The sequence below is a fragment of the Aulostomus chinensis genome, chromosome 9, assembly GCF_037954235.1.
Source record: "Aulostomus chinensis isolate RoL2024-O1b breed Wild chromosome 9, RoL_Achi_v1.0, whole genome shotgun sequence".
NCBI lineage: Eukaryota > Metazoa > Chordata > Actinopteri > Syngnathiformes > Aulostomidae > Aulostomus > Aulostomus chinensis.
Window position 1 is genome coordinate 2,858,724 of NC_141328.1, and position 24,957 is coordinate 2,883,680.

The window sequence follows — 24,957 nt, forward strand, 5'->3', positions numbered from 1 at the left end:
CACAAATACTGTCTTGGTTATTTTGTGTAGTCTGGAGGAGCAAATGTCAAAAATGCTTGCTGACTGAGGTTCTTGGCTGGTTTCTGGTGACGTTCCTGTAACACCACGGGTCTGGAGATTCGCGAGGATTTTCCATTCAGAGTGACTGATCACTGTAAGGGTCCCTAGACGTGGACTGATATGGTGATTCATGCTCATTATGAGGACGTCAAGGAGGCTGATAATTGATACTTGTGGCCGATATCCACTTGCAATAAATATTGATTAAAGTATTAACAGTTTACAGCAATGCAGCCCCAGCAGTTACCACCTTTAAACTCACGGATTCAGTGGAAAGTTAATGATCACCAAAAAAATGAGTGCATTAAACTTTGAACGCGCTGAAAAATAAAAAATAAACAAAGTGTTGGTAATAAACTTTTTGTGTGTGAGTGTTTCCCTGCAGGCTTCCACTGAATCAAATGAAAAATTGAATCTGCTAAACCAAATATTGCAGACTTTAGTCAGAACAATGCTTAGCTGTTGTTTTTCCTTTCCGGTACTTTACTGAGGGGAAAAAAACAAAGAGAGAAAAGGAAAAAGTCCAGCTGATAAATGGACAATAATATGAAAACTGGTGAATATCTGAGCCGATAATCAGCTGATCCCTGATTGTTATGACACAAAAATCAGTCAATACTGAGTTTGTGTGATTTATGTTTAGGTATTTGATGTAGAGATGGGATATCAGATCCGGAATATCAGGAATGCTGACCTCATCCGCTGACTGGAATGATGGTGCTTGAACTGGCTCAATCGCTTTGGAATACATTTTAATTGATTGATTGATTTGTGTTAATTTTTTTTTCTCTCTCTTGATAACGGTTGCTTGGTGCTTCACTTCGGTCCCGTCCTCTGCATCAGTCGTACCTGAAGGAACATCAGCTCAGTTGTAAGTGTCTGGTCTTCTGTAGCGACGCAGGAAATGCGCATCGGATGATGTGAAAGGCTGCAGGCAGGAGAACCAGTGCGGCGCTTCTCTGAACTGTCGGCGCGTTTCTTTCAACCCTTAGCATCCCAGTGCACAACGTCACTTTTTGTGACCTCCTACCTGTTGAGAAGAGGTGAGAGAACGCTGGCTGGATGTGTGCGAGGCAGGCGGCGAGTGCTGTGTTTAAGGCTGCCATCAGCAACCTGCTTGCTTCCTGCCGGCGCCGTGCTGAGACGGGTATGACCCGAGTGTAGCAACAGCTGATCAGACATTGATTGTGTTTATGCACTGACAGCAAAACACAGCCGGCGTGTGTGTGTGTGTGTGTGTGTGTGTGTGTGTCAGACAAACATTTTAGAGCGAGGATAAAAACGGGAAGATGCAGAGATTTCATTACATAACATACAGGAGCTGTCACTCTCCCGGGGGCTGTTAGAGCAAATGAATTAATTAGAAATGATAAAACACTCAGGTGAGACACGTAATAGCTTGTTATTAGCCAGGATGGATGGAAGCTAAACATGGAATATTAATAAGTTAAATTAACAAGGACAGCAGCCATCTCCTCCTTGGCCTTTTGGCTGATGAGATACTTAATCACCTGCTTTTTACTTGGATCTTTTTTAAGTCTCTCCAGGGCAAACCCTTAAGAATAAATGCAAATGCGTCAGCGGTGCAAGCATGCGCTAACGCTAACGGTGGGCGATGCGTTACAGGAGTGACCTTTTCCTCCGTTTTTACGGCATTAGGGTGACACATCAGTCAGATATCCTCCTCATCTGATTGTGTACGTTTTTAAGATTGAGATTAAAATACAGCTTTATCAACTGATTGGATGTTCACACTGTCACAATTCAACATAGGCATAAAATCTAAAAATGAAATTCACTGGTTTTGACGGTAAAATGGCGGTTCAGTTGTTCTGAGCATTAACCCTAAGAAATCCCTCATTTCACCATGGGGGTGTGCATGGAGTGTAGCGATGGCTCGTGTGTAAACCTCAGGAGACGCTCTGGCAAGTGTTGCTAATGCTGATGGTGCAGGGTTCGAATCCAGTGGCTGACGGTGCTTGTGGTGCTTAAAATTACACAACATAGGTTCCATTGTTGTTGTGACCCGAACGGCCATGCCAGCGCACTGGTGGTGTTGTGGTGAGCACCGTCCTACCAGCAGCACAAGCATTGTAGGACGGCCCGGTCGAGTGCTAGCAGCCGTGCAGGCAACTCACAGAAGTAGCCAGGCTTGAGTTGTCTGGTTTCATGAGACCAGTGCCAGCGACGGCTCTCATCTTTTCAGCTGAAATGATGGTAGTTACGTCCTCCACCTGCTGCACGTCACCAGTAAAATGGTGGCTGTGGGTAACTTGGTCCCAGCTCTGATTATAATAATGATGATGTATTGATTTTGTTTTAGTCAAATCCGGCCCGCTGCCATCAGACGGCGTGAACACAGTTTCTGTGGCAGGGAATCAGAGGCTCCAACTGAAGAAGAGGCACGTCGTATTTTGGGGCTAATAAGAGTTGCTATCTAGACGCTGGCGTAGAATACGTGTGATGACTGCTCGCCCTCTTCAGCCCTGAGCTGTGGAGTTGGATACAAAGACTTGATCAGATGCTCTTACTGGGGTTTTGTTTGTGTCCACCTGAGCAGCATCACGATGAGACACCCACCAATTACAGCTGGACGGTGGGGGCTCCACTGCTTCTCTCCCCTGACGCATCACCACAACCCGAGAGTCAAGACATCCTAGCGTGTTAGCATTTTGGTGTGTGTGATATGTCTGTTTTTCATGGGCACTGCAGACCATCGCTCAGTTCTGGTTCTGGTTGTTATTGGACTTATCCCACATTGCCAGATGTTTATCTTGCACACTGAGAAATGTCTGGATCCATCCGTCATCATCGGTTACACTAGAGAAAGGGTTGGCGTGAATTTCTTTTGGCCAATCCTAACCATGATGGGCGGGGCTAAGCCCAGGATACAAGGACAGTGTCATTTCAACATTATATCGAAATAATATCTGGTGTGTATTCCCCGAAATAAACCAAACCTGATTTTATGATAGCTGCCATTTTCAGCCTGTAAGTTGCTATGAGCTAGCTGACTCAGAGTTGGTGGTTGTTTCCCATAGCGAGGGAGGGGCACCAGGAAGTGGGCCACACGTGTGGGTGCTACCCGTTTAGGTGTATATGGGCGTGTGCTGGGGATAAGCGTGATTACATGGATGTGATTTGAGGTTGATCTGGGGTTCATTTGTCTGGGACACCGTCCATCCATCCATCCATTGTCTTCCGCTTATTCCTACTGTATTAAGGGTTGCGGGGGGGCTGGAGCCTGTCCCAGCGTCAACAGGCGAGAGGCGGGGTTCACCCTGGACAGGTCGCCAGTCCATCGCAGGGCCAACATAGAGACAGACAACCATTCACACTCACAGTCACACCTACGGTCAATTTAGAGTATCAATCAGCATGCATGTCTTTGGACTGTGGGAGGAAGCCGGAGTACCGGAGAGAACCCACGCAGGCACGGGGAGAACATGGAGACTCCACACAGAAAGATCCCGTACCGAGCCGGGACTCGAACGCAGAACGTTGTTGCTGTGAGGCGACAGTGCTGATCACTGTACCACCGTGCCGCCTGTCTGGGACGCCTCCCTCATTACTTACTGAGGTTAGCTGGTTAGCTTAGCCGCACCAGAACAAATACAAAGCTCCTCGGAGCAGATGACTCCGGGACCATCGGAGGATATCAGGACCATAGGAGGATGGTGTGTGTGTGTGTGTGTGTGTGTGTGTGTGTGTGTGTGTGTGTGTGTGTGTGAGAGAGAGAGATCAATTAGCAGTAACAGAGACAGTTTGTCCCAATGTAGAATCATGACAAGAGGAGGAGACACACACACACACACACACACACACACACACACACAGTCATGCTGTCTCTAGAAGAGTGCTGGCCTGTGCTCAACAGTGGGTGGGAGTGTGTGAGTCGGGGTGAGGGGCGTCTTAATTGGGGTGGCCACTCTATCAGGCCTTGGTGATCTCTACTGTCTCAAAGAGCCTCTTATTCTGTCATTATAAAAACCCTAAATTGCCAGGAATTAGTCGAAGTGTGTGTGTGTGTGTGTGTGTGTGTGTGTGTGTGTGTGTGTGTGTGTGTGTGTCTCAGTAACCAACTGTTCTTTTCTTTCTCTTCTTTTTTTTTTTTTTTTTGCCAGAGGTTATGAGTGGGACACTCTTGGGTGAAACAGCGGCCACATTGCCAATAGACAATAGACATAACAATCTGCTGGTCTGGAAAGTTGAAGCTGCTGGTGAACCAGTAAAACCAGTGGCTGCTGGGTCCCAATCCAGAGTTTGACAGAAATACAGATGCTGCCATTTTTCTTAACTACAAAAAAATGTATTAAGTCAATTATAAGGTTTTTCTCCTAAAAATAGAATATAAGTAGAGAGGAGGGGGTTTATTGTGTGACGGGTCTAAGTGAAGCCTTTATGTCCGCGTGTACCGTGGATCAGTCTTCACATGCGCAGTTGCAGCGTGCTAGATTTTTGGGTCAGTGAGGTCATGTAATTGGACTAGTGTCATTGTAGCGGGACGAATCAAACTGGAATGGGACTAAAGAAGAACTAAAATTCTAAGACTACAAGAAAAACGGAGGACGATCAACTGAGACTGCGTGAAATTGATCTCCTCATCCGTCCAGAAATGTGTCGCGTTCACCCAGCACGGTGATTCGCCCTCGGCTGTTTGTTGTTTGACTTGATGGTTTAGTAATGGCAGCAGGAACACGCGCAGAACGCCAGGCCAGTTTAGCTCCGCTGCTTCGTCTATTTAAATTGAGTCTATCAAAGGTTATTGACTCTAAACATTCATAATCTATATATATTGTTTATTGTTTACTTAAGAGTAGGTTGTCTATGTTGTACTGTATTTTTTTATGTACTCCTTTAGTTTGTAAGTGTATTATCTTCTTTTTACAACTGGAAATTCAATTTCCCTCGAGGGAGCCGTCCCAAAGGGATCAATAAAGAGAAGTCTAAGTCTCTGGACTGGAGATTTTCCGCCAGCATTCATGGACCTCAGAACGAGCGGATTTGAGTAGGAAGTAGAACTTTGCTTTAAAATCATTCACTCTTAACTTTTGCTTTAGTTTTGTTTGCTCATGCGAGGTGGTGCAGTTCTAAACAGGCAGGTGGGGCACTGACCCAGAAACCACTTCAACACCCCCCCGCTGTCAGCTGCTCTTGACCTGCGCTGCAGCCTGGACCTGCGCTGCAGCTGCTAGGTAGTAGCAGAGCTTTGCCTCACTGCTGCGCTGCTCCCTGCAGCATGTTGCTTCCCTAAAGGACTGCTAAAGAAGCTAGTTAGTCCCCTGAGTCTGAACCCCCTGATTTCTGGCTGCTCTAATGGAGGCGAGTGTCACGGACCTGTGTGGAGCTGCAGTGGTGGACTCAAATATTTCACTTCCACACGCACTCACTCTCCATCCAGTCCTTCTGTGGCAGATTTGATGCATTTTCTGTTAGCATGTGTCCTTGTCAGGCTTTCACTCCGCTCCCTGCTCCAATGAGGGTTCGTCTGCTCGACGTCTCCTAATCAGACATCAGGAGGCTCTCTCCTCTTGTGTGGTCTTAATTTTCTCCCAAACACTCAGCATCGGCCGTCAGGAGGACCGAAACCTGAGTGTTCGTCCATGAGGACGATTCTGTTCAGTCCCTGGAAAGCTGCTCCTGATTTGTTTGTACCTCTATTTGTTTGTGCAACACACACACACACACACACACACACACACACACACACACACTCCATTGTCTCCACTGTGTTCAAGACACATTGTTTGTGTGTGTGTGTGTGTGTGTGTGTGTGTGTGTGTGTGTGTGTGTGTGAGTCGGAACCTCATGTGGAGCAGCTGTATTTTGTGGATTGTGTGTAATTATGTTACTGAGGATCCAGAGACTGTGTATGTGTGTGTGTGTGTGTGGCTGCGTGCGTGCGTGCGTGTGTGTGTGGCTGCGTGCGTGTGTGTGTCAGCGATAAGATGAAGCTCCAGCTTCATTAAAGGACCATAATGGCAACTACATTTGTTTTGTGTCACTGTGGAATAGCTGTTAGTGTCATTTGATCCAGATGCTAACAGTCTGCGTTATTGGACTGCTGTTAGTCAGTGTGTCATACATGACATTATTTAATCGTATCTGCAGTCTGGAGGCAGATGGGATGCCATCGTGTCAGATCCACATCCTGAACTGTCCGTTCACAAATATGAGGCAGGAATTTAGGAAGAAATGTCAACAAAAACAATATAAACCAACATCAGGAGAACCATCAGCTGCTTTTTTTGTTCGTGGGACCTGCCAGTTCCGATTTTCTGTCCAAGGACGATACCTGACAGAATGTAAAAACATAAGAAGTCATCTCCTTCAGTTGAGGCGAAAACTGCATTTTCAGAAAAACAGAAAACATCACGCTGAAAACCGTCTGCTTCTGGTCCCTGGCCGGGAAATCGGGGCACCAACTGTAAAGTTGACTTGAATTATCCCACAATGCTGTGCGTGAAGTTCTGTACAGCTGATGCTCGCGAACCAATCACTAATGTCCCATCATGCATTGCGCTGGCTGGCAGAAAAGCTGTAGACGGAGAGATGAAAGAAAAGAAATATGTTTCAGAGTAAAAAAAAACAACAACATGTTGTTTTCTGGTTTCCGATACGTTTCTGTTCGACTTCTAGTGAACAGAACTTGGATTCACATTTGTTGATTCCCGTGAATCAACCTAAAACATAAATAATGTGTGTTTCATCAAACCGCCTGAACAAAGCTTTAGGTGGAGGCTCTCATGTCCGAGGGTCCTGCTGCTGCTTGTACTGATGGATTGGTTTGGTGACCAGCGGAGTGGTGCTTCACTTTCAAAGTTGCTGCCACAAGGGATTGTGGGATAGCATTTGTCTCCCATCTGTCGGAGAGGATACTCCAGTGTTTGCTATGCTAAAGGAGCTAATGTAGGAAGCATTGAACCGCCTTTGCTGTGCTGCTGGAGCATTGGGACGCTACTAATCACGGCCAGTGAGATACCTCTGCTTCACTCTGCTCAGATAGGATCCTTCCGAAGCAAAATTGACCATCAATTCGAAACCAGTCAATATCGTCATTGGTAAGTAGCAGACAGAGCTTCAAAAATCTGATCCAACTTTGTAAAGAAGCGCTAACAAGCTACATGGCAAACTTAGTTTTAATTGGTTGTACAAGAAGAAAAGCCAGACGTGATTTCTTTCACAGATCGTGCTCAGAGTCTTAATTGGTGGGAGTGAATTTAAATGGTTGCCATGATCGCGAGGATTCCGCTATAAATACGACCCTGTCTGCATCCTATAAATACAGTCTTTTAAAATAATGAGACACTTGTTGTTTTCACAGAACTGATTAAACTGACATCTCCATTGTCTCATGGAAACTGCAGTGTTGCTGTTTCATGGCAAGGGAACAAAGAAAAGTGAGTTTTAAAGGTGATTAGAAACTTGCCCGCTGGTGTAACAAATGAAAGGCTTCATTAAAATAGTTGATTTGACAACAACAAATGGAATCTTTTCTGTATTCCCTTAAATTATCTTGGTGTTGAGAAATCCCATTTTATTTAATTGTGTTTACTGCTACATTTTTACATCCTGTTTGTTTACTTTATATTAATTTCAATGCATGCTGAACACCCGAGAGCGCCTCATCAAACGAATCACCCCGGGGAAGTCACTTCTTAGCTTTTCGCCCCTGTGTCAGCGCAACGTTTGCAGCAGGACAAACTCTGAAAAAGCAGACATGAATTTGATTCGGGCCAAAGATGTAGAGTAAGCAGCTGCTCTGGAAAAATACAAATGGACCCCAGTTGTTGCCCCGCCTTCCTTCTCTGTTTTCCCCCCAACCGGTCAAAGCAGACGTCCGTTTCCACTGATCCTGGATCTGCTCCACCTTCCTGCCTGTTAATAGGAAGGTTCTGGTGGCTGCTGTTGCAGGATGTGCTTGCTGATGGAGGATTGTTGGGTGGAGGTTCATTGAAGGAGGGAGGTGCTGGACCTGCTTGGACAGAGTCAGGACAGAACTTTGGTTGTGATTTGGCGCCGTACAAATAAACCTGACTTGACTTGACGTGCCTTGTTTATCTGGGTTTATAAAAGTGCTGGTATTTTTGGTACTACATACTTCCAGGCCGCCCTCGGCTCACCTCCCCCTCAGCGTTCTGCTGTTGCCATGGTGAACGACTCCTTTAGCCGCGGCGATGGTGAAAAGAAATTAACACCAGTCTTAATTAGACCGCGAGGCTTCAATTTCCACCTTCCTGCCTCCTCCCCCTCCCCTACCTCCTCCTCTCCTGACCTTCTCATCACTCCCACCTGAAAGTCCTATTAACACCAGGAGCCAGGCATCGTTAATGAGAGCCGTCAGTCACAGTTGTACACGCGGCTGATGTCAAAATCGGAAAAGTTTGGATGTATTATCATGGCAGCCATTTTGGAAACAAACTGCTGCCAGATGAGTTCACTCAGAAGACGCTGCTCAGCTCACTAAATGGTGACTTTACTGCCGTGGCGGCGACAGGAAGTTTTAGGTAAATTTTTAAGTGTATTTCAAATGATTGATGGCATCTAAAGGTCAAAGCTGCTGGGGACATCCGTCACGAGCCGGAGCTGGTTCTCCAGCTTCAGGTTCTCACAGGGAACACCCCCAGATAGCCCCCACTGGCTTCTGCTGTGTTCCCTCGTGCTCATTTTGTCACCCATTTTTCTGTTTAGTCTTAGTCTTGGTCACATTTAGTCACCCACAAATCAGAACTCAAGGCATTTTAGTCAAGTTTTAGTCAAAACATTTTAGTCTTTTACTATATTTTATTTCAGAGATGATTTTTGTTGACTTGTGTCCGACAGCCTGAATATTGATGAAATGTCTGGGATAACAAACATCTTGAATAGAATGAGTGGAATGAATGAGTCTTCAGTGCGACTTTGCTCAAAGTGTGTGTTGATTCAATGCACATTCACCAATGATGCCGTTGTTCTGCATGCTTTTTATTTGGAAACGCCAACAAAGTTGAAAAAACCCCAAACCCTGGCGGTTAAGAGTGACAGCCAGACTCCTACAGCTGAGCAGACACAGATTAGAATAGAATTCAAATTTAAAAGGACAGCCTTACTGTAGGCCAAACAGCAGCAACCAGTGTATGCAGACGCGTGCCAGGTAGCTTACCTGAATATTTGGGTAGTTGAGGGTTAGATGCCTTTTCAGGTTGGTGGTGTTTTTCCCTGGCGATTTTTTTGCCGCGCATATTCCCATCTGAGGCATTGTGATGAGTCTGTTTATTGAAAATGGGACCAGGTGTCCTGGCACTCCTTCCTCCCTAGCATGGTTGCAGCTCTCGCATCATCTGTGTTTTTGCATGCAGTTTTGTTTTGGAGGTGCAGGGGCGCAGCAAGACGACATACAAGAACTGCTGGCACCAACAAATGGCAGCCAGACTGGACGTTTCCTCTTGTAGACAAAAATGGGGAGGGAGTTTTTGTTTAGTTTTTATTTCATGCTAAACCTTTTAGTCTTGTTTTTATTCGTCAACGATAGGGCACATTAACACAGTTTTAGTTCGTGTTTTTGGAACATTGGCGCCGTCTCGTCATCGTCTCGTCTTGGGAAAAGGGGTCGTTGACCAACATCCTGTCTCGTCTCGTCTGATGAGATGAGCGCTCGTGTCACCAGCCTGATGTGTGTTAACTGTCATGACAGCTGATGAACCAAAAACACTTTCAGTCTGTCAGCCAGCGATGATCAGTGATGCTGTGAGAATACCCCCCCCCCGCACACACACACACACACACTCATTCTTTGTTCTCCCAGTGTGCAGAAAGAGCCAGCAACATATAGCTAGCCTTTCAAATAACAGCGACTGACTGCTAACAACATCAAAACGGTCAAAACCAATCCTAAAGGTCATGATCCGGTATAGTCCGTGTGTGTGTGTGTGTGTGTGTGTGTGTGTGTGTGTGTGTGTGTGTGGACCAGGTACTGGTGCTGAAGCTGTCAGTTCTTTTCTGTACTTGCAAGTAAACACGTAAACTGAAGTTGTGGCTCAGCTGACTGCGCCAGGTGGTCCCCTCCCAGCTCGTTCATGGTACAACTGGAACTCCTACTTGATTTTCAATCAATTCAAAGAAAAGTATAATGTTTTGTCTGGATTTGGAGTTGAGAGAGAATCCAGGGGAGTTTTGTTCTTGCATAAAGATGCTGCTGGGATGAGTTGTTCAAACACTCACTGGGGGTGGGAGGCGGGGCTTCTGGCTGAAGACGCACCAGTTCTTTGTTTCAGCAGGATTCACCTGTTTTCGTCCCCCTGCTGGTTCAAACCCAGCTCGTCCCTGGAGGACCAACAGGGATTCGTTCTTGTGGGACACTCGTCTTTGTCTCATTATCACATTCACCAACCCCCCCCCCTTCCGAAAAACACACCCTCCCCTCACTAGAGCATCCCTCCATTCTCTCCATCTCCCCAGTGACACCCCCCATCCCAGGATCCTCCTTCCTTTCCCACAATGCCCCTGTGTTGGCCCAGCTGCCAACACTGCTGGATAATTAGCTCGCTGCTCCTCTGAGTTGAGCGACTGTCTGCATTGGTAATCAACACCATCATCAAAATGAACTCACGGTTATCACTGGCATCATCATCATCATCATCATCATCGCCATTAGAAACATGTTCAGCCTCTCCATCATCCTCCATCCCATCCAGCGGCAGAAACGACTCTTCAGCCACAAAATGTCTTTTTTTATTTCTACTGTGTTGTTCTTAACTTTTGTGCCTCTAAACTAGGTTTGATCCCATCAGATGGTTCTGATTCCAGACATCATAGATAGACTCAAGCAAACCTCCTAAAACCACTGGACCTGTCCCCCCGCTCTAGCAGGCACCCCGCTGACAGACAGAAACTCATTAACGTAACAGCATTAAGGCTTGGAGCAGAGCGCGCAGACAGCCTCCACTGACGCGATTATGCAAATGTCGAGTACTCGAATTAGAGCAGGCTGACATTTTAACTTCATATCAGTTAATGTTGATATTTTTCACAATCAGATGAAGTCTCTCTTATCTGTTGACCCGAGAGATTAACTGGAGATCCTGCAGATTCTGAATCTGAGGCTGCATTTGTCCCGTCAACTACAAATAAACTTTGACAGTAAATTCTGACACGTCTTGGGTGAATTATGATCATCAAAGTTGGATAAACGAAAATATCGTCGTAATAAAGTGGTTAATTCTGGCTGATATTGATAATTATCCACAAATTTTCAATACGGATCAGGAGAAAAAGGCGGGATCTTTACCAGAATTTAAAAAGACAAGCCTCCAGAACGATTATCTCCATCTAATCAAAGTGTTTGTGCATCACTGATCGTACAGCTGGATGGCGAGGACGCGGATGATGCTGCTTGATGTACTGAAGAGCTTGTAAACAGATGCTTTAAGCCTGTTGTGCTGTTGTTGGCTGTCAGCTCCTGTTAGCTTCACGCCAAACAAATGTGGCTGGCACGTTCTGCATTCAGGTGATGCAGGGGAGACGATGTTTCTGATAGTTCAAGTACTTGAAATTCAAAACATGCATTGGGTGAAGTGTTGGGTAAGTACAGCAGCAGCAGCATGCAGGGAACGTGCCGGACTTCAGTCTGTGGACGGAGGATGTGTCTCCTTTCACCCTGCTGTTGTTGTAACCTGTAGAGGGAAGTGAGGACGAGAGATGAAAGGAGCAAAGGACTGGAGATGGAGGCTGGGCAGCATCTAGGCCACCAGCTAGAGGGAGAGATGAGGGTGGAGGGGTGGGCTGTCGCTGCTGCTGAGGAGAGAAGCAGGTCAGCGGAGGGAGGATGGAGGCTTGAGTCACGGCCTGTTTAGCTGCTGCTTGCCGCTCGTCCTGAAGCAGCATCATCAGTGACTGCTTCTGTGCCTCCATCAGCGAGTGTCGGGGTGGTCGTAGTGAGGCGTTACGTGTGTGGGTGACAGGTGCAGCGTGTTTGTAACATCCGCGGGAGGCCTCACACAGGCGTTGTCCCCGGGGTCCTTGTGAGGGGAGGTATGTGTGTTCAGGTGGTCCGTCCATCAGGTGCTCACTCAAAGATGGTGTCCAGAACAGAACTCACACTCGAAGAATGTTTCTGGTCTTGAAGAGGCCAGAAGGTCACCTGTGTGCATTGTGAATGAGAGCGTGGAAGTTGGCCCTCGGCGAGGACTGCGTGTTGCTACGTCCTCAGGAATCAAACCATGCTGGAGTGTGAACCCCTGTATTCCTCAGGTGACCAGGCGGAGGTCGATGTCTTTGTCTAACAGCCTCCCACCGAAGACGGCTTGTTGTCTGGGAGTTTCTTCACTTCTCTTGTCCATCTGCTGCCGTGTGTTGTTGTGTGAAATACTGGCGTGACGAATATTAACTGGAACTGGAAGCTTTTTGTCTGAACAGCGCTGTTGTGTTTGATTGTGTCCCAGTGTGTGTTTGTGTTTGTCAGGCTTTTCCATCTAGCAGTGACAATGTTTGTGTGTGTGTCCACCCGTATTGGCTGGGGGGTGGGGTGGGGGGGGGGGGTTGGTAAGGAGAGGTGATATGGTGGGGGCAGTTAGCTCTCACTGAATGGACCTTGGATGTATCCTAGCAACAGGCTGGTTTGGAAGCGGGATGGAGAGAGAGAGAGAGTAGAGGAGGGAGAGAACCTGCAAAAAGACAGAACAAAACAGGAATCTGACAAAGACTGAAATGAATTGGAGAACTCTAATGCATCAAAGTGATGACACGAGCAGAAACGGGCGGAGAGACAGTGAGGAGGGAAAGAAAGAAGCACGACAACAGGAAGTCCCTGAGACAGGCTGGGCACAAACACACCACACAACTCACCTGTCAGGGAACAGCAGACCACCAGAGGTCGGTTTACAACAAATACACGAAGGTGTGTGCAGGGGTCTGTTGTGTTACCTGGCAGGGCAGTTCCTGTGCTGCCTCCAGCATCTGCACTAACACAACAGGCCTTGTCTTTACTCAGGTTAGGAAATTTACTGCAAATTTTAACAAAATTCTCAGCAAATCAGAAAAAAAAAAAAAAAGATTTATTCTCCATTTATTATTTTACCAAAAGCAAGAGCTGGTTCATTGATTTAAACAGCAGATGACGCGCAGATCCTCCCATCTGCTGTCCACGTTCTCTCAGAGTGGGACGGGGGGAGGAGCAATGACCAGGACAGCTGGTAGGATGAGACGGGAGGTACAATTGGAGAAAATGTAAGAGATAAAGAACTTTAGGTTCTAATTTGTAAATACCTTTTAAAATGATCGTGTAATGTTGGTATTGTCAAGCTCACTGAGTTGGAAGTCCTGCATGTGGACTGTCCCTCTCCAGCTAGCCGCGGGTCCGGCAGCAGCGAGGTCACAGTGACCTCCGTGGATTTAAATAGGTCAAGACTCACCCGCCAAAGTGTCTAAAAATAACCCGACAACATCGACACACGCAGGCAAAATATAATACACAAAAACCTCATCACGACAAAAGTGGTTCTGACTCATGTCACTGGTTTGACTGATGTGAAAGAAGTGAAAAACCAAGCATCAAACAAGTTCTGATGACCAGGAAGACATTTTAGAAGATGTTCCCTGTTCCCCCAAATTGTTCTTGTGCTCAGTTTACAGAAGTATTCTTCATTACGAACAGGTAATCCTGTCGGAATATTGTCAAGATACATCAACACATTTCCACGTATTGTGTGACATTGGAAAACGGCGGGAAGTACCTGGTTGTGTATTTGAGTGTCACGTGACCTGTGAGGGGGTGTGTTACCGATGTTCTTAGGAGAGAACCTCAGAGTCTCCTGTTGAAAAGGTCTAAAAAGGGTGGAGTTGAACGAAAGATTTTTTGTCATGGTTGCTGCCAGCGATGGACGTGTGTGAACACAGGCTGCAGCTGCATGTATACACACACATACACACACGCACGCACACACACACACACACACACACACACACACATTTGTTTGTTTGTGTGTTCACTCGAGTGTGTCCATCAGACGGGCAGCTTCGCCCTCGCACCTCTCACTGTCTGACTTTGACCCTTCCTCGTGGCTAATAGGAAGCGGGGGTTGGTGTGTGTGTGTGTGTTGTGTTGTCCTGCCTGCTGTGCCTTAAGGTGCCCCCTGAACACACACACACACACACACACACACACACACACACACAAACACACACACACACACCAACCCCGCCCAATGGCCCACATAGATGTGTGTGCGTGCTGTCACATAAGCTCCAGTCCCGGGCAAGTGATGTGCCCTCAAACTGCAAGGAGGAGAGGGTGTGTGTGTGTGTGTGTGTGTGTGTGTGTGGGAGGGGGGTGTCCAGTGTGTTTGTTTGTCATTGCAGTTTGTGTGTAATTGAATCTGTGTATATGTGTGCATATTTTCTCCTCGCATGTGAAGGTTTTATTCCTTGATACGGTGCACAACGTGTATGCGAGTGTGTCAGGGGCAGCAGACAGTGGAGGGTAAACATGTCCTCTCCTTCCATCTCCTCCCTAGATCAGTGTGTGTGTGTGTGTGTGTGTGTGTGTGTGTGTGTGTGTGTGTGTGCGTGTGTGTGTCCCGGAGCGGTGATGCACTGCGGCCCGGCCCTCCTGTGATGTGCCAGGGAGAGGGAAAGGGCACCGCTGGCCTGGCACACTGTAAACACACATCCAAAAAAAGCAGCAGAGTCGTGTTGGAGGTCCAGGACACACAGAACCAGAGTTGTGCTGCTAGTTTAAAATGATCCTTCACATTAACAGTGTGTCTCAGGTAAACAGGTGTCATGAGCTGGAGTCGCGTTGAAGCAACGCCTGGACCAAGGGTTCGATTTTTGCTCAATTTCAGCTAAACCTTTGGGTTGTATCCGATGCTACGTATGAGTACAATTACATGTGTGTGCGTGTGTGTGTGTGTGTGTGTGTGTGTGTGTGTGTGTGTGTGTGTGTGTGTGTGTGTGTGTGTGATTTACTAAAATATAGTTTATTCAGTAACATTAATGATAAGGCAATCTGGGAATTTCAATGTGAAAATTTGTCTTTGCAGCAGGTGGCATTTTCTATTCTCGTATATTTGTCTATGTATTTATGTAAAAAAATGCCTTTTATAGCAGAACATCATAGTAAACCATAGAAGTGAGGTTTTTTTCAAACCTGATATGATGAAGAGTCATTTGTTGGCCTGTTTGTTGAGGTGGAGTCTATGTGACAGAGTTGCTTCTGCTGTAGCAGTAATCAAGTCAGGACAAGTGGAGTGTTCTTACCTGCCAGGTAGACACCGTAATCCCACGATGAAGGAGTTTCTGCAGTGTTTTTACTCTGTCAGTCAAGCTGTTTTTTACGTCTTCGTTCCAACGAGTGCTGCAGACTCGCCTCTGAACTCAGTCTCTCTATCATTGACAAGAAAACACAGAAATGGTTTCAGGTCACATTAGAATGTGGTGATGTAATGTGGGCGTGTCTTCAGTCTTTAATGGGACCTCTATCTTTACAATATAAACTGACAGGATATTCTTGAAGAAGCTCATGTAAACATCTTAATCCAAAAATTTAGATTTAGGTTAGTAGTCGGAGTCCCGTCATCCATGAAAGGTCATTGTTTGGAAAACCAAGCGTCCGCGGCGGGCGGACAAAGAGGTGAGGAAGAGAGCCGTGGAGTTTTCTCGGCCTCCAGGTTCAGGCCTCAATAGAAGTTGACTAAAAATACAATTCCAAAATTACGAAATGATACGACACTTCATTTCCTCAGAATTCCTCACGTTTCAACAGCAAGTACACTGACTGTCAGTGTCCTGTGGAGGTCAGTAGCGAGGGTCAGACCCCGAACTACCAACCAGTGTAGCATCAGCAGCCGCTAACAAGCCCACCACCCTCCGCCTCCTCCTCCTCGTCTTTGCCAAGCTGCTGTAATGGCTGTGTGTGTGTGTGTGTGTATGTGAGTGTGTGTCTGTGTGTGTGTGTAGGGGGTTGTAGTGGGGCACATTAGAAACATCCCCTCTGTGATAAGCTGCAGCTTGTTACCATAGCAACACTTATTACCTGCACCCTGAGTCGGAGGGCGGGGGTGGGGGCGGAGAAAGCAAGAGATGTAGTGGGTCAAGAGTGCACGTGTGTGTGTGTGTGTGTGTGTGTGTGTGTGTGTGTGTGTGTGTGTGTGTGTGTGTGTGTGTGTGAGACAAACAGGTCTGAGTTCATTGAATCTTCATTAGAGGCTCTACAGCTGCTAAAGGCTTCTCCCAGTGCAGCCTTTAGCACAATAATGAGAACGCACACACACACACACACACACACACACACACACACACACACGCACACACCTGTCCTGCCTCCTGCCTGCAGGAGATTTCACACACATCAGGAACGTAACAGGAAGTGTCATCTGACGTGGGGAGGAACTATTGTGTCAGGCAGCTGTGGAGTTTCTGGCCTTCAGGTCGTGTTGTGGCTGATGTCACAGCGAAGCATCAGCTGCTTCGCCCCACGCCTGTCGTCTCATTATCTCGATAAATAAATCCAGTCCATTCACCTTCTAGCAGCTCCTCCATCACCTGAGTGAACGTGTCCATCTGTGTGAGTGAGGACTGATGTGAGTCCTCACTTCAGACCCAGTCAGAGGACGGTCGGAGGGTCGGATTTGGTGTGTGTGTGTGTGTGTGTGTGTGTGTGTGTGTGTGTGTGTGTGTGTGTGTGTGTGTGTTATCCTCAGACATCCTTTCTCCCTCTTCTCTATCCCTCCAGGATGGAGGTTCCTCTGGAAGGTTGGCGGAGAGAATCTTTGTCTAAAAACACTCGTGAAGCCTCCGTCAACCAGAGGAACCTCGGCCTTTGCTGGAAATGGAGTTTCCCCACCACTTCCTGGTGTTCCCGGCGTGAGACCTCATCCTCTGGGGAAGGCAGTGGCCTCACACTGGTCTTTGTCCAAGTCACAGCTTCTCTGTTATTATGCATAATTACACATCACAAACTTATTTCACTCCATTAACCATCAGAGGAAACTGCAGGCGTAGAGGAAACATTTATTTCTTCATGTGTCCCTCCCTCATGTTTGGCAGACTGGAGAGTGAGATGTGATGGTCAAGGGACCGGCTCCCTGATTGGTTAAAGGTTGATGGCTGTTTAGCACAGATGTCATCGATCTGTTGGTAGAGGGTCAAAACTAAGCCGGCAGAGTGCCATCTTCTGACGGAGCTGCACACTACGTAACCAGGGGTGCTCACTCAAAACCACCCGCTAAAAGTCCCAATTCCTCTTCTTCCTCCTTCTGAATCTCTTCATCCTCAAACGGGAATACAGCCAGTGAGTGTGAAGGGTGTGAAAGTGCACCACCGATTCGATGTGCGCCGGCCTCCGCTGAGGTCACGAGCCCTCTGATCTCGCTTATTTCTGTGAATCGCACTCAGATTTACTGAAGCTGAGTCCTGACTCAGATCTTGAACTGAAACCTGTGAATCTGTGGTAGCGAGGGGGAGACGGATCAGCTTCACTCTGCCTGACATTGTAGATACAAGACATGATGAACAGTGCCCCCCCCCGCCCTCACAGTTTACACTTCTCTCTGCCCCCAGTGCGTGGACAGCGTGTCCGGTGGCGACTCGTCCCTGAAGCGTGTGGCCGTGGTGGAGGACTTCTTCAACATCATCTACGCCATGCATGTGGAGGTCAGCGGCGACCCCTGCAAAGCCCCGAAGCACGCCGGCCAGAAGAAGACCTACAAGGCTGTAAGTGTGTCGGCGTCCTCAGTGTGGTGTTTGAATCAGGTCGTCCTCTTTCATCGAAGGGTGCAGATCAAGTTCTTCTTCTATCGTTTATTCGTCATCTCCCCGCTTCTTGTTTCTTATCACGTCACCTCTCACCTCAAACCGAGAAGATTCTAACACAACTGGTTTCGTCTGTTTCTCAACACACCGTCCCGTCTCTCTCTCTCTCTCTCTATCGCTCTCTCTCTCTTCCTCTTCTTTTGGGCCTCATTCCTCTTTTGCTGTCTGACAGAAAAAGAAAAGGAAGGAGGCTTCACCCTTCTAACAGTTGCTGTTACGCTGCTCTAGTTTCAGTTTCGGCTGAGGTCCGTCTGAAACTCGGGCCTCTCTGACAACAGGGTTGATTTTAACAAGCATTTAATAAAACAGTCCTGGTTGACTGAAACATGATGACTTTGTCTTGCTAGGGGTTTTTTTGCAGCTCATTTTTGTTTTGACTAAAATCCACATGAGTTGTAGGCACATTTTAGTTGTTTGATTAATGCTAATTTTAGTCCGGATTCAGTTTCCAAAATCTGAAAAAGTAGTAAATGTTCATTTATAGTCTAGTTAGGAAATTAATACGACTCCTGAAGAGATCAGTTTTAAAATGTTACACTGGTGCTCCCCGTAAAAGACACACACACACACACACACACACACACACACACATACACACCACCCCATCCCACTACACCGGACAGGAACCGAGGACACACCTGAGACAGGAAAAAAAGAAATAACACACAAATAAAAACAATATTTAAAAGAGTGATATTAGATTGATATAATTAAGGATGACAGGGGAAAGAGGGACGACAACAAAGAATGAAAAATGGAGGGAAGGATAAAAGAACGCCACGTTGGGCTTCGGCTGCTGACTTAAACATAAAAAAACAGATTTCTGCTCTAAACCTGAAACGCAATCAAAGAATAAAGATTTATACCAGCCGAAGATGATGATGATGAAGAAGATGAGCAAGATGATGGTTGTCAGCAGCAGTCAATGAACTCTCCTCTCTGCTCTCTCAGCTGCTGACGCTGCCCTCTGCTGGTGAAACAGAGGCAGTGCAACTTCCCCTCATCACAGCTTCAACATCAGCTCCTCTCCGTCTGCTTCGTTTTCTCTATCAGCCTGAATGTTACGTGTAGCTTTGTGTTGTAGCTTTGTGTTGTAGCTTTGTGCTGTAGCTTTGTGTTGTAGCATTGGAAGCTTTGTCTCCCCAAAATTAGTTTCCATGTGATTATTTTCACATCGGTGAATTGTTGACCTTGTTTTTTTAAGCTGTTGATTCCAACGCATGCATCTTATTCCCTTTGAAATCTCGAATTTATGATACATAATTGTTTCAATTAACATTTCAAACAAAGTAGGTCACGATTAGATGGGCTCTTACTCTTGAATTGTGTGTTTGTCCTCAAATCCCATCGAGTAGATCAAACCTCATAATTCACAGATCAAAGTCATCACACCCGAGTATTTCTGGGTGTTGTCGAGTGGTTTCATGTCACAGCACCTCAGGTCGTCAGATTTTAACGGAGAAAATGCGACTCGCTGTCCTCTTCACCCGAGGCTGCGCTCACGCTGTCGGACTTTCCTCAGAGGTTTTTCTGAATCGGCAGCGAGAGCGTCTTTGTCTCCCAGAAAACTGAGAGCTGAAGTCCAGCTTGAAGTCACGCGGGTTCTTAATTGTGGCTCTGTCGGGACATTTCTGCTCCGTTTTTCTCTGTATTGCAGTGAAAACATATTTATTTACATTAGATTACAGGAAAGATTGTTTCCATGGAAGTGCAGCAGGTCTGTGGAACAGCACGGTTCTGTTCGTTTCAGCCCCTGTGATCGGACCGTTCGACAGTCGGATCATTTCACTATTGATCGAGGTCCAAATATTCCACTTAAAGAAAGGAACTGCCACCAGAGGCTGTTAGTGACATTTGCCTTTGCTTTACTCCCTCCTTCCCACACACACACACACACACACACACACATACGCTGCTCAGCAACCCCCCATCCACCGCGCCTGCTATTCTCCACCCTTCCTCCTCTCCTCTTTTGTGTCTTCTTTCTTCTACACCAGAATAAACGTGTGGTTTCTACATTGCATCGATCTCGACGTCCCCGGAGCCTCAACAATCCTCCGTCGTGAGATCCCGTTTGCAGCAGGTGCTGGAGACCCGAGCAACGAGCGGTTTTAAAACCTGATAGTTGCTCCTGTGACCTAAAAATACCCCCAAAAAATCAGCCCTTCGAGTCTTTGTTCTTCGTATTGTTACACTGCTGAAGTCATTCTGGAATCAGTGAGGAACGGCAACGTGAGGCAGGTTTGGAAATAGAAACTAAAAAACTTACTGTACTACTTACTGTAGCAGTAGTAGAGTCATTCAGGCTTTCACACGATGGCGGCGGCCGTCATGTGGGGGGTCAACCAGCGCCGCCGGGGCAAGTAGCAGTTCAGCGTCTTTGACCAGGACACTTGGATACGACCTCTGGAGGATCGATCCTGTGACCTCATGATTACAAGACTGCCAGGGAACCTCCTGAGTAACAGACTGAAAAGTCTCAGGTGTTGGCTGCCATATTGGAGACCTGGTGCCTCCTCACCCTGCACTGTGCTTTGCACTATAATCTCTGTTTTTTTACTTCTGTATTCATCATGCAGATTAAAACAAGTAAAAATACAAAGTAGCAGTTCAGGGTTTTGAAACTGCAGTTTAAGATCGGCCAGCTTGTCGCTGACCAGCTTCCTGGATGAAGTGAAGCTCGTCTTTGGGTTCATGAAGGCGTCTGACCTCCACCCGTCATCCATCAGCCAGCATCAGCGTGGAAGCTGGCGTCACTCAGACCTCAGCTTCATTTTGATGAGACGCTCAATATCTCAGACGCTCAGAGGGAATGTTCATTTTTACATTATTATCATTGTCATTTGAAAACATTACAGGGAGGATGGCCTGATTTTTGTGTGGATCCAGACAGAGATGCTGGTAGGAGGTGATGCCCGTTTGTGTTCAACGAACCAGAGTAAAAGACACACAACCTCCGGGGTGTTGATAAAGAATCACTCACGTTACATACCTGGACTTGTCTTCCCCTCCCGCAGTGATTGCATTTATTTTTAATTCTTTGTGCTGTTTGTTCATTTTTTTCAGCCTGCAAGTTTTTGTATTGTTAATTTTATATTTTGATGTCTTCTACTCCTCTACGGGATTTAAAGAATTTCCGGCATTTTCTTTCAGCAGCTTTCTGGTATCTTAATCGGACTGAGTAAGAAGCAGGTGACGCGCTGGTGAACCTGCCGGCCGACTGGGTTCTTCTCAAATTCTACCCCCCCCCCCCCCTCCATGTAATGAGTTGTTCCTTGACACAGGCTCCGCCCCTCCACCTTGTTGGTGAAAATTGGCTTATTAGTTTTTGCGTAGTCCTGCACACAAACAAACAGACAGCACTAATTATATGACACGTATCAGTGACATGATAGTTGTCCTCTCTCTCTCTCTCTCTCTCTCTCTCGTCTGTCTCAGATAGCGGAGACGTACGCCTTCCTGCCCAGAGAGGCGGTGACTCGGTTCCTGATGAGCTGTGGCGAGTGTCAGAAGAGGATGCACATCAGCACCAGCGGGCAGGACTGCAAAGGTACCAACACAAGGCTGCAGCCTCCCGGTTCTGTTAGTGCTCCTGCTGGTTCCTACATCACAGTACATTTACTCCTCCAGTTCAGTTCCACTTCTTAGTTCCAAACAGATGAGGAGTCAGGACCTCCTAACCGATACGTCCCCCAGTCTGAGGTCTGTGGCAGGAGGATTAGAATGAGTTTAGTAGGTGTATTCATGAGCTCGTGAGGACTTCATTTTCCTCTTGTGTCACTCCTTCGTGACTCCAGAATGCAGGAAGAGCCAGCCACATACGAGCTAATGGAGACTGACTGCTTACAACAGCAAAACTGTCCAAAAATGTCAATTGTAAATGTAAACGTGTTTTTGGGGATTTTTTTTTTCTTTTGTTAGCCGTCAATTTCCATTAGCTTGAAGCTAAATATACGTGACTGGCTCTTTCTGCATTGTGGAACCCTACAGAAGTAATGTAGGATGGAAAGAGAAAATCTTTGTCAGCTCAGGTAACCAGGTGAAGTATGGTTTTCAAGTCATGATCAGTCCATCTGGGTGACTGACAGTTACCAGAGTACCCAAGGAGGAGGAGTCACCACTGATCATCAGGCTTCACTTCCTGTCAGAAATCCTCCTGTGTTTCGCTCCATTCCAGAGGGATGGAAAACCTTAGTTTCATTCATACCTCATCAGAGGACACACGAATCCACGCTTGTTTTCATGAATCTCTCTCCCTCTCTGACTCTCTCTCTCTCTCTCTCTCTATCTCTCTCTATTTCTCTCCCTCTATCTCTCTTTTTCAGTCTCCTCTCTGTCACTCCAGTCACCTCATTAGTCCTCAGTGGAGCTCAGTTCAGCTTTGTGGTTTTTGGCGACCACATCTGAATCCTCTCTCGGTTCTTTCTCTGTGTTTCCATGAGAACGTGTGGGGTGAAGGGCGTCCGTTTTCTTCTCTCGCTCCTCCTAACCTCAGCAGTAGCGCCCTCTGCCACATGGCAGCAACAGCATCAATTACCAGAAAGTCTTGTCAGTGGCAGGGAGGCAGTTAAGCGCCCAAATCCATCCTGAGAGAGCAGGAGGGCTGGCTGTGGCTGAGCAGGCGATGGGGGAAGAGGCCCGCCTGACCCTGGTCAATGTTGGGCTGACCCAAACAAGTGACTGTGAACATGGAGGCTTCTCCTTAAATGTGGAGCAACACCATCAGCACAGCTGGAACGCTTGACAGGGGTTTATTTCGTCAACCAGTTAGCCTCCTGCTAAGATGCTAACATCCCTCCTCTCCTCCACCACCCCAGAGTGTAGTCGAGTATTTATACTTCCTGTATCTGCTGCTACCCTGAAGGCCTTCTTCTCTATCTTCCCCCTCTATCCCTCCCCCCTTTTTCTGACAACCCCCCTCCAACTTGTCCATCTCTGTTTCCTCTCCTCCTTCATCTTCTTTGACACCCCCATCCCTCAGCTGCTCCTCTGTTTCTCCGTCTCCTCATCCCCTCAAGCTTCCTGTCCCATGGCTGTCTTCCCTTCCTCCATCCTTCCTCTCCTCTGGCGCCTCTTCTACCCATTCCTATGCCCTCCGTCCATCCCTCCCTCTCCCCTTTGCCCCCCCAGTTTTCTCCATGTCCCTCATTAAAGAGAGAAGTCATTGGAGTGTCCTGTCTCTCTCCTCAATTAGCCTAATTAATGGCTTTTAACAAAGAAAATGGCCCAGGAAACGAGCTCATTTTCCACAGAGTCGGGGGAGAGAGGGAGCAAGAAATGGTGATGGGGGGGTGGGTTGAAATCTGAACTACACACAAAAAAAGAGGGAAGAAAAGACGAGATAATCTGACATGAATCTAGTAAGAGAGCCGAGTTGTAGGGATGAAGATGCTGTCGGAGTCTGGATCGTGTTCGGGTTAACTTTAAGGTGAGAGCAGAGCTCAGTCTTGTTACCTGCTGATGGAAGAATGAGCGGAGATGAAAACTCTTCTAGGATAGAAAAAAGCACAGCCGATGTTATTAAATGATTAAACTAACTGAACAAACATCAACAATATAATACACTCGCACACACTTACAGAGGTGTGTGTGTGTGTGGGGGGGGGGCGGGGGGGGTTGGGGGGGCGGTTTGGGAGGGGGGTGGATGCCACTCAGAGAAAGAGCTAGTTAATTGCCTCCCTACCCTGTGGGGGAGAGGCTGATCCCCCTCTCTATTCCACACACACACACACACACACACACACACACACACACACACACACAATCACAGCCCCTCTATTGCGATGGTGAAGTGACTCGTACTAAAGTTCAGCAGTGAATTATTAAATGCTATTAATCAGTGAGGACCTCGTTTAACTGACACAGTCAGCAGGCGAACTCTGTGTGTGTGTGTGTGTGTGTGTGTGTGTGTGTGTGTGTGTAAGTGTGAGATAGATGTTTTGTCATCGTCCTTCCTACCGTCGTTAAACTGGATCCAGCTGCATCCATGTTAAGACCTTTGACCTTTCATCTCAACACAAATATCAGGAACAAGTAAATGCGCAGGTCCTCGCCATCGTTCCTCACTTTGTGTGCGAGTGAAAGTGCATTTCCTGATGCGCTGACAGACAAACGGACTGGAGACTGGACGTGTCCCTCCTACTTCTCTTCCTCTCATTTTTAAGATGTATTTCCTCAGATATTCAAATTGCTGCTCAAATAAACAAGTCATTAGTGAGTCCGTCATATGTTCACATGTACTGACTGCCAAGGTGCACCTTGATGTAGTTTTAAAATGACAAAGTAAACAAATGCAATGAAAGAGTCTTTACTTTGAAAAAAACAACAAAACAAAACACCATATTTAAGAGTCTGGATCCAGTAAATGTTTGACTTTGTCGTCTTCTTACTTTTATGCGTGATATTTTAGAGAAAACTGGAGCAAATCCAGTGAAAGCATGACATCTGGCTGAGGTTCAGACGGTTTAACTCAGCCGACTCAGACTTGCCCCCAAAAATGTTTCAAGCTGTAGGCCAAAACCCCCAAATGTAAGATGATTGTTGTGTCCCAGCAGGTGTCAAGAGCCTCATGTTGGCAACGACATTGCTGCTTTGTGTCACATAATTGGTCAGGATGACTCTCTGGAGAATACACCGATACACATACATTACAAAAGTATCAATCACTGATCAATGACGGCATGGCAGGCTTTTCTGCTTAGCCGCATCGATTGCGCTCCTCGTCCCCACGTCTGTTTCAGACGTGAGACAAGTCCTTTGTGAGGCCAGTAGATAAACGGCTGAGAGGAGCTGATAGACGCAGGTGTGACGGGGAAGAAGTGTGAGACACTTAAAAAGCTTTAAATCCTTGAACCTGGTCTTGGCTGGTCTTTGTCCTCTGGCTCTGTGTCGTTTCTATCCCTCAGTAAGTCTCGCAGGCAGGAACCTGCTGGGTGTTGTAACTCCTCCCCTCTGATATCCGTGGTGTACCTCAAGATTTCTGGCATCATAATAGGAGCCAGTAGTTACAAATGAACTCAAACAGGTTGATATGGCAACCAGGATGGAGGAGGAACAGCAAATCAGATAAGTCTGTCAGACATGTGGTGGTTTATCGGTCAGCCGTGAATG

The 24,957-nt window shown here is 46.9% G+C and overlaps 1 protein-coding gene across 1 annotated transcript in view; it reads left to right on the top strand.

Moving 5' to 3' along the window:
• Window positions 1-24,957, top strand: part of LOC147255405 (nucleolar protein 4-like) — a 114,788-nt gene that overhangs the window by 3,387 nt on the left and 86,444 nt on the right. Inside the window, exons 2-3 of the mRNA XM_086213098.1 lie at window positions 17,596-17,748; window positions 21,286-21,397. Of these exons, the coding sequence (XP_086069224.1) occupies window positions 17,596-17,748; window positions 21,286-21,397 (265 nt within the window). The remainder of the gene's footprint in view (window positions 1-17,595; window positions 17,749-21,285; window positions 21,398-24,957) is intronic.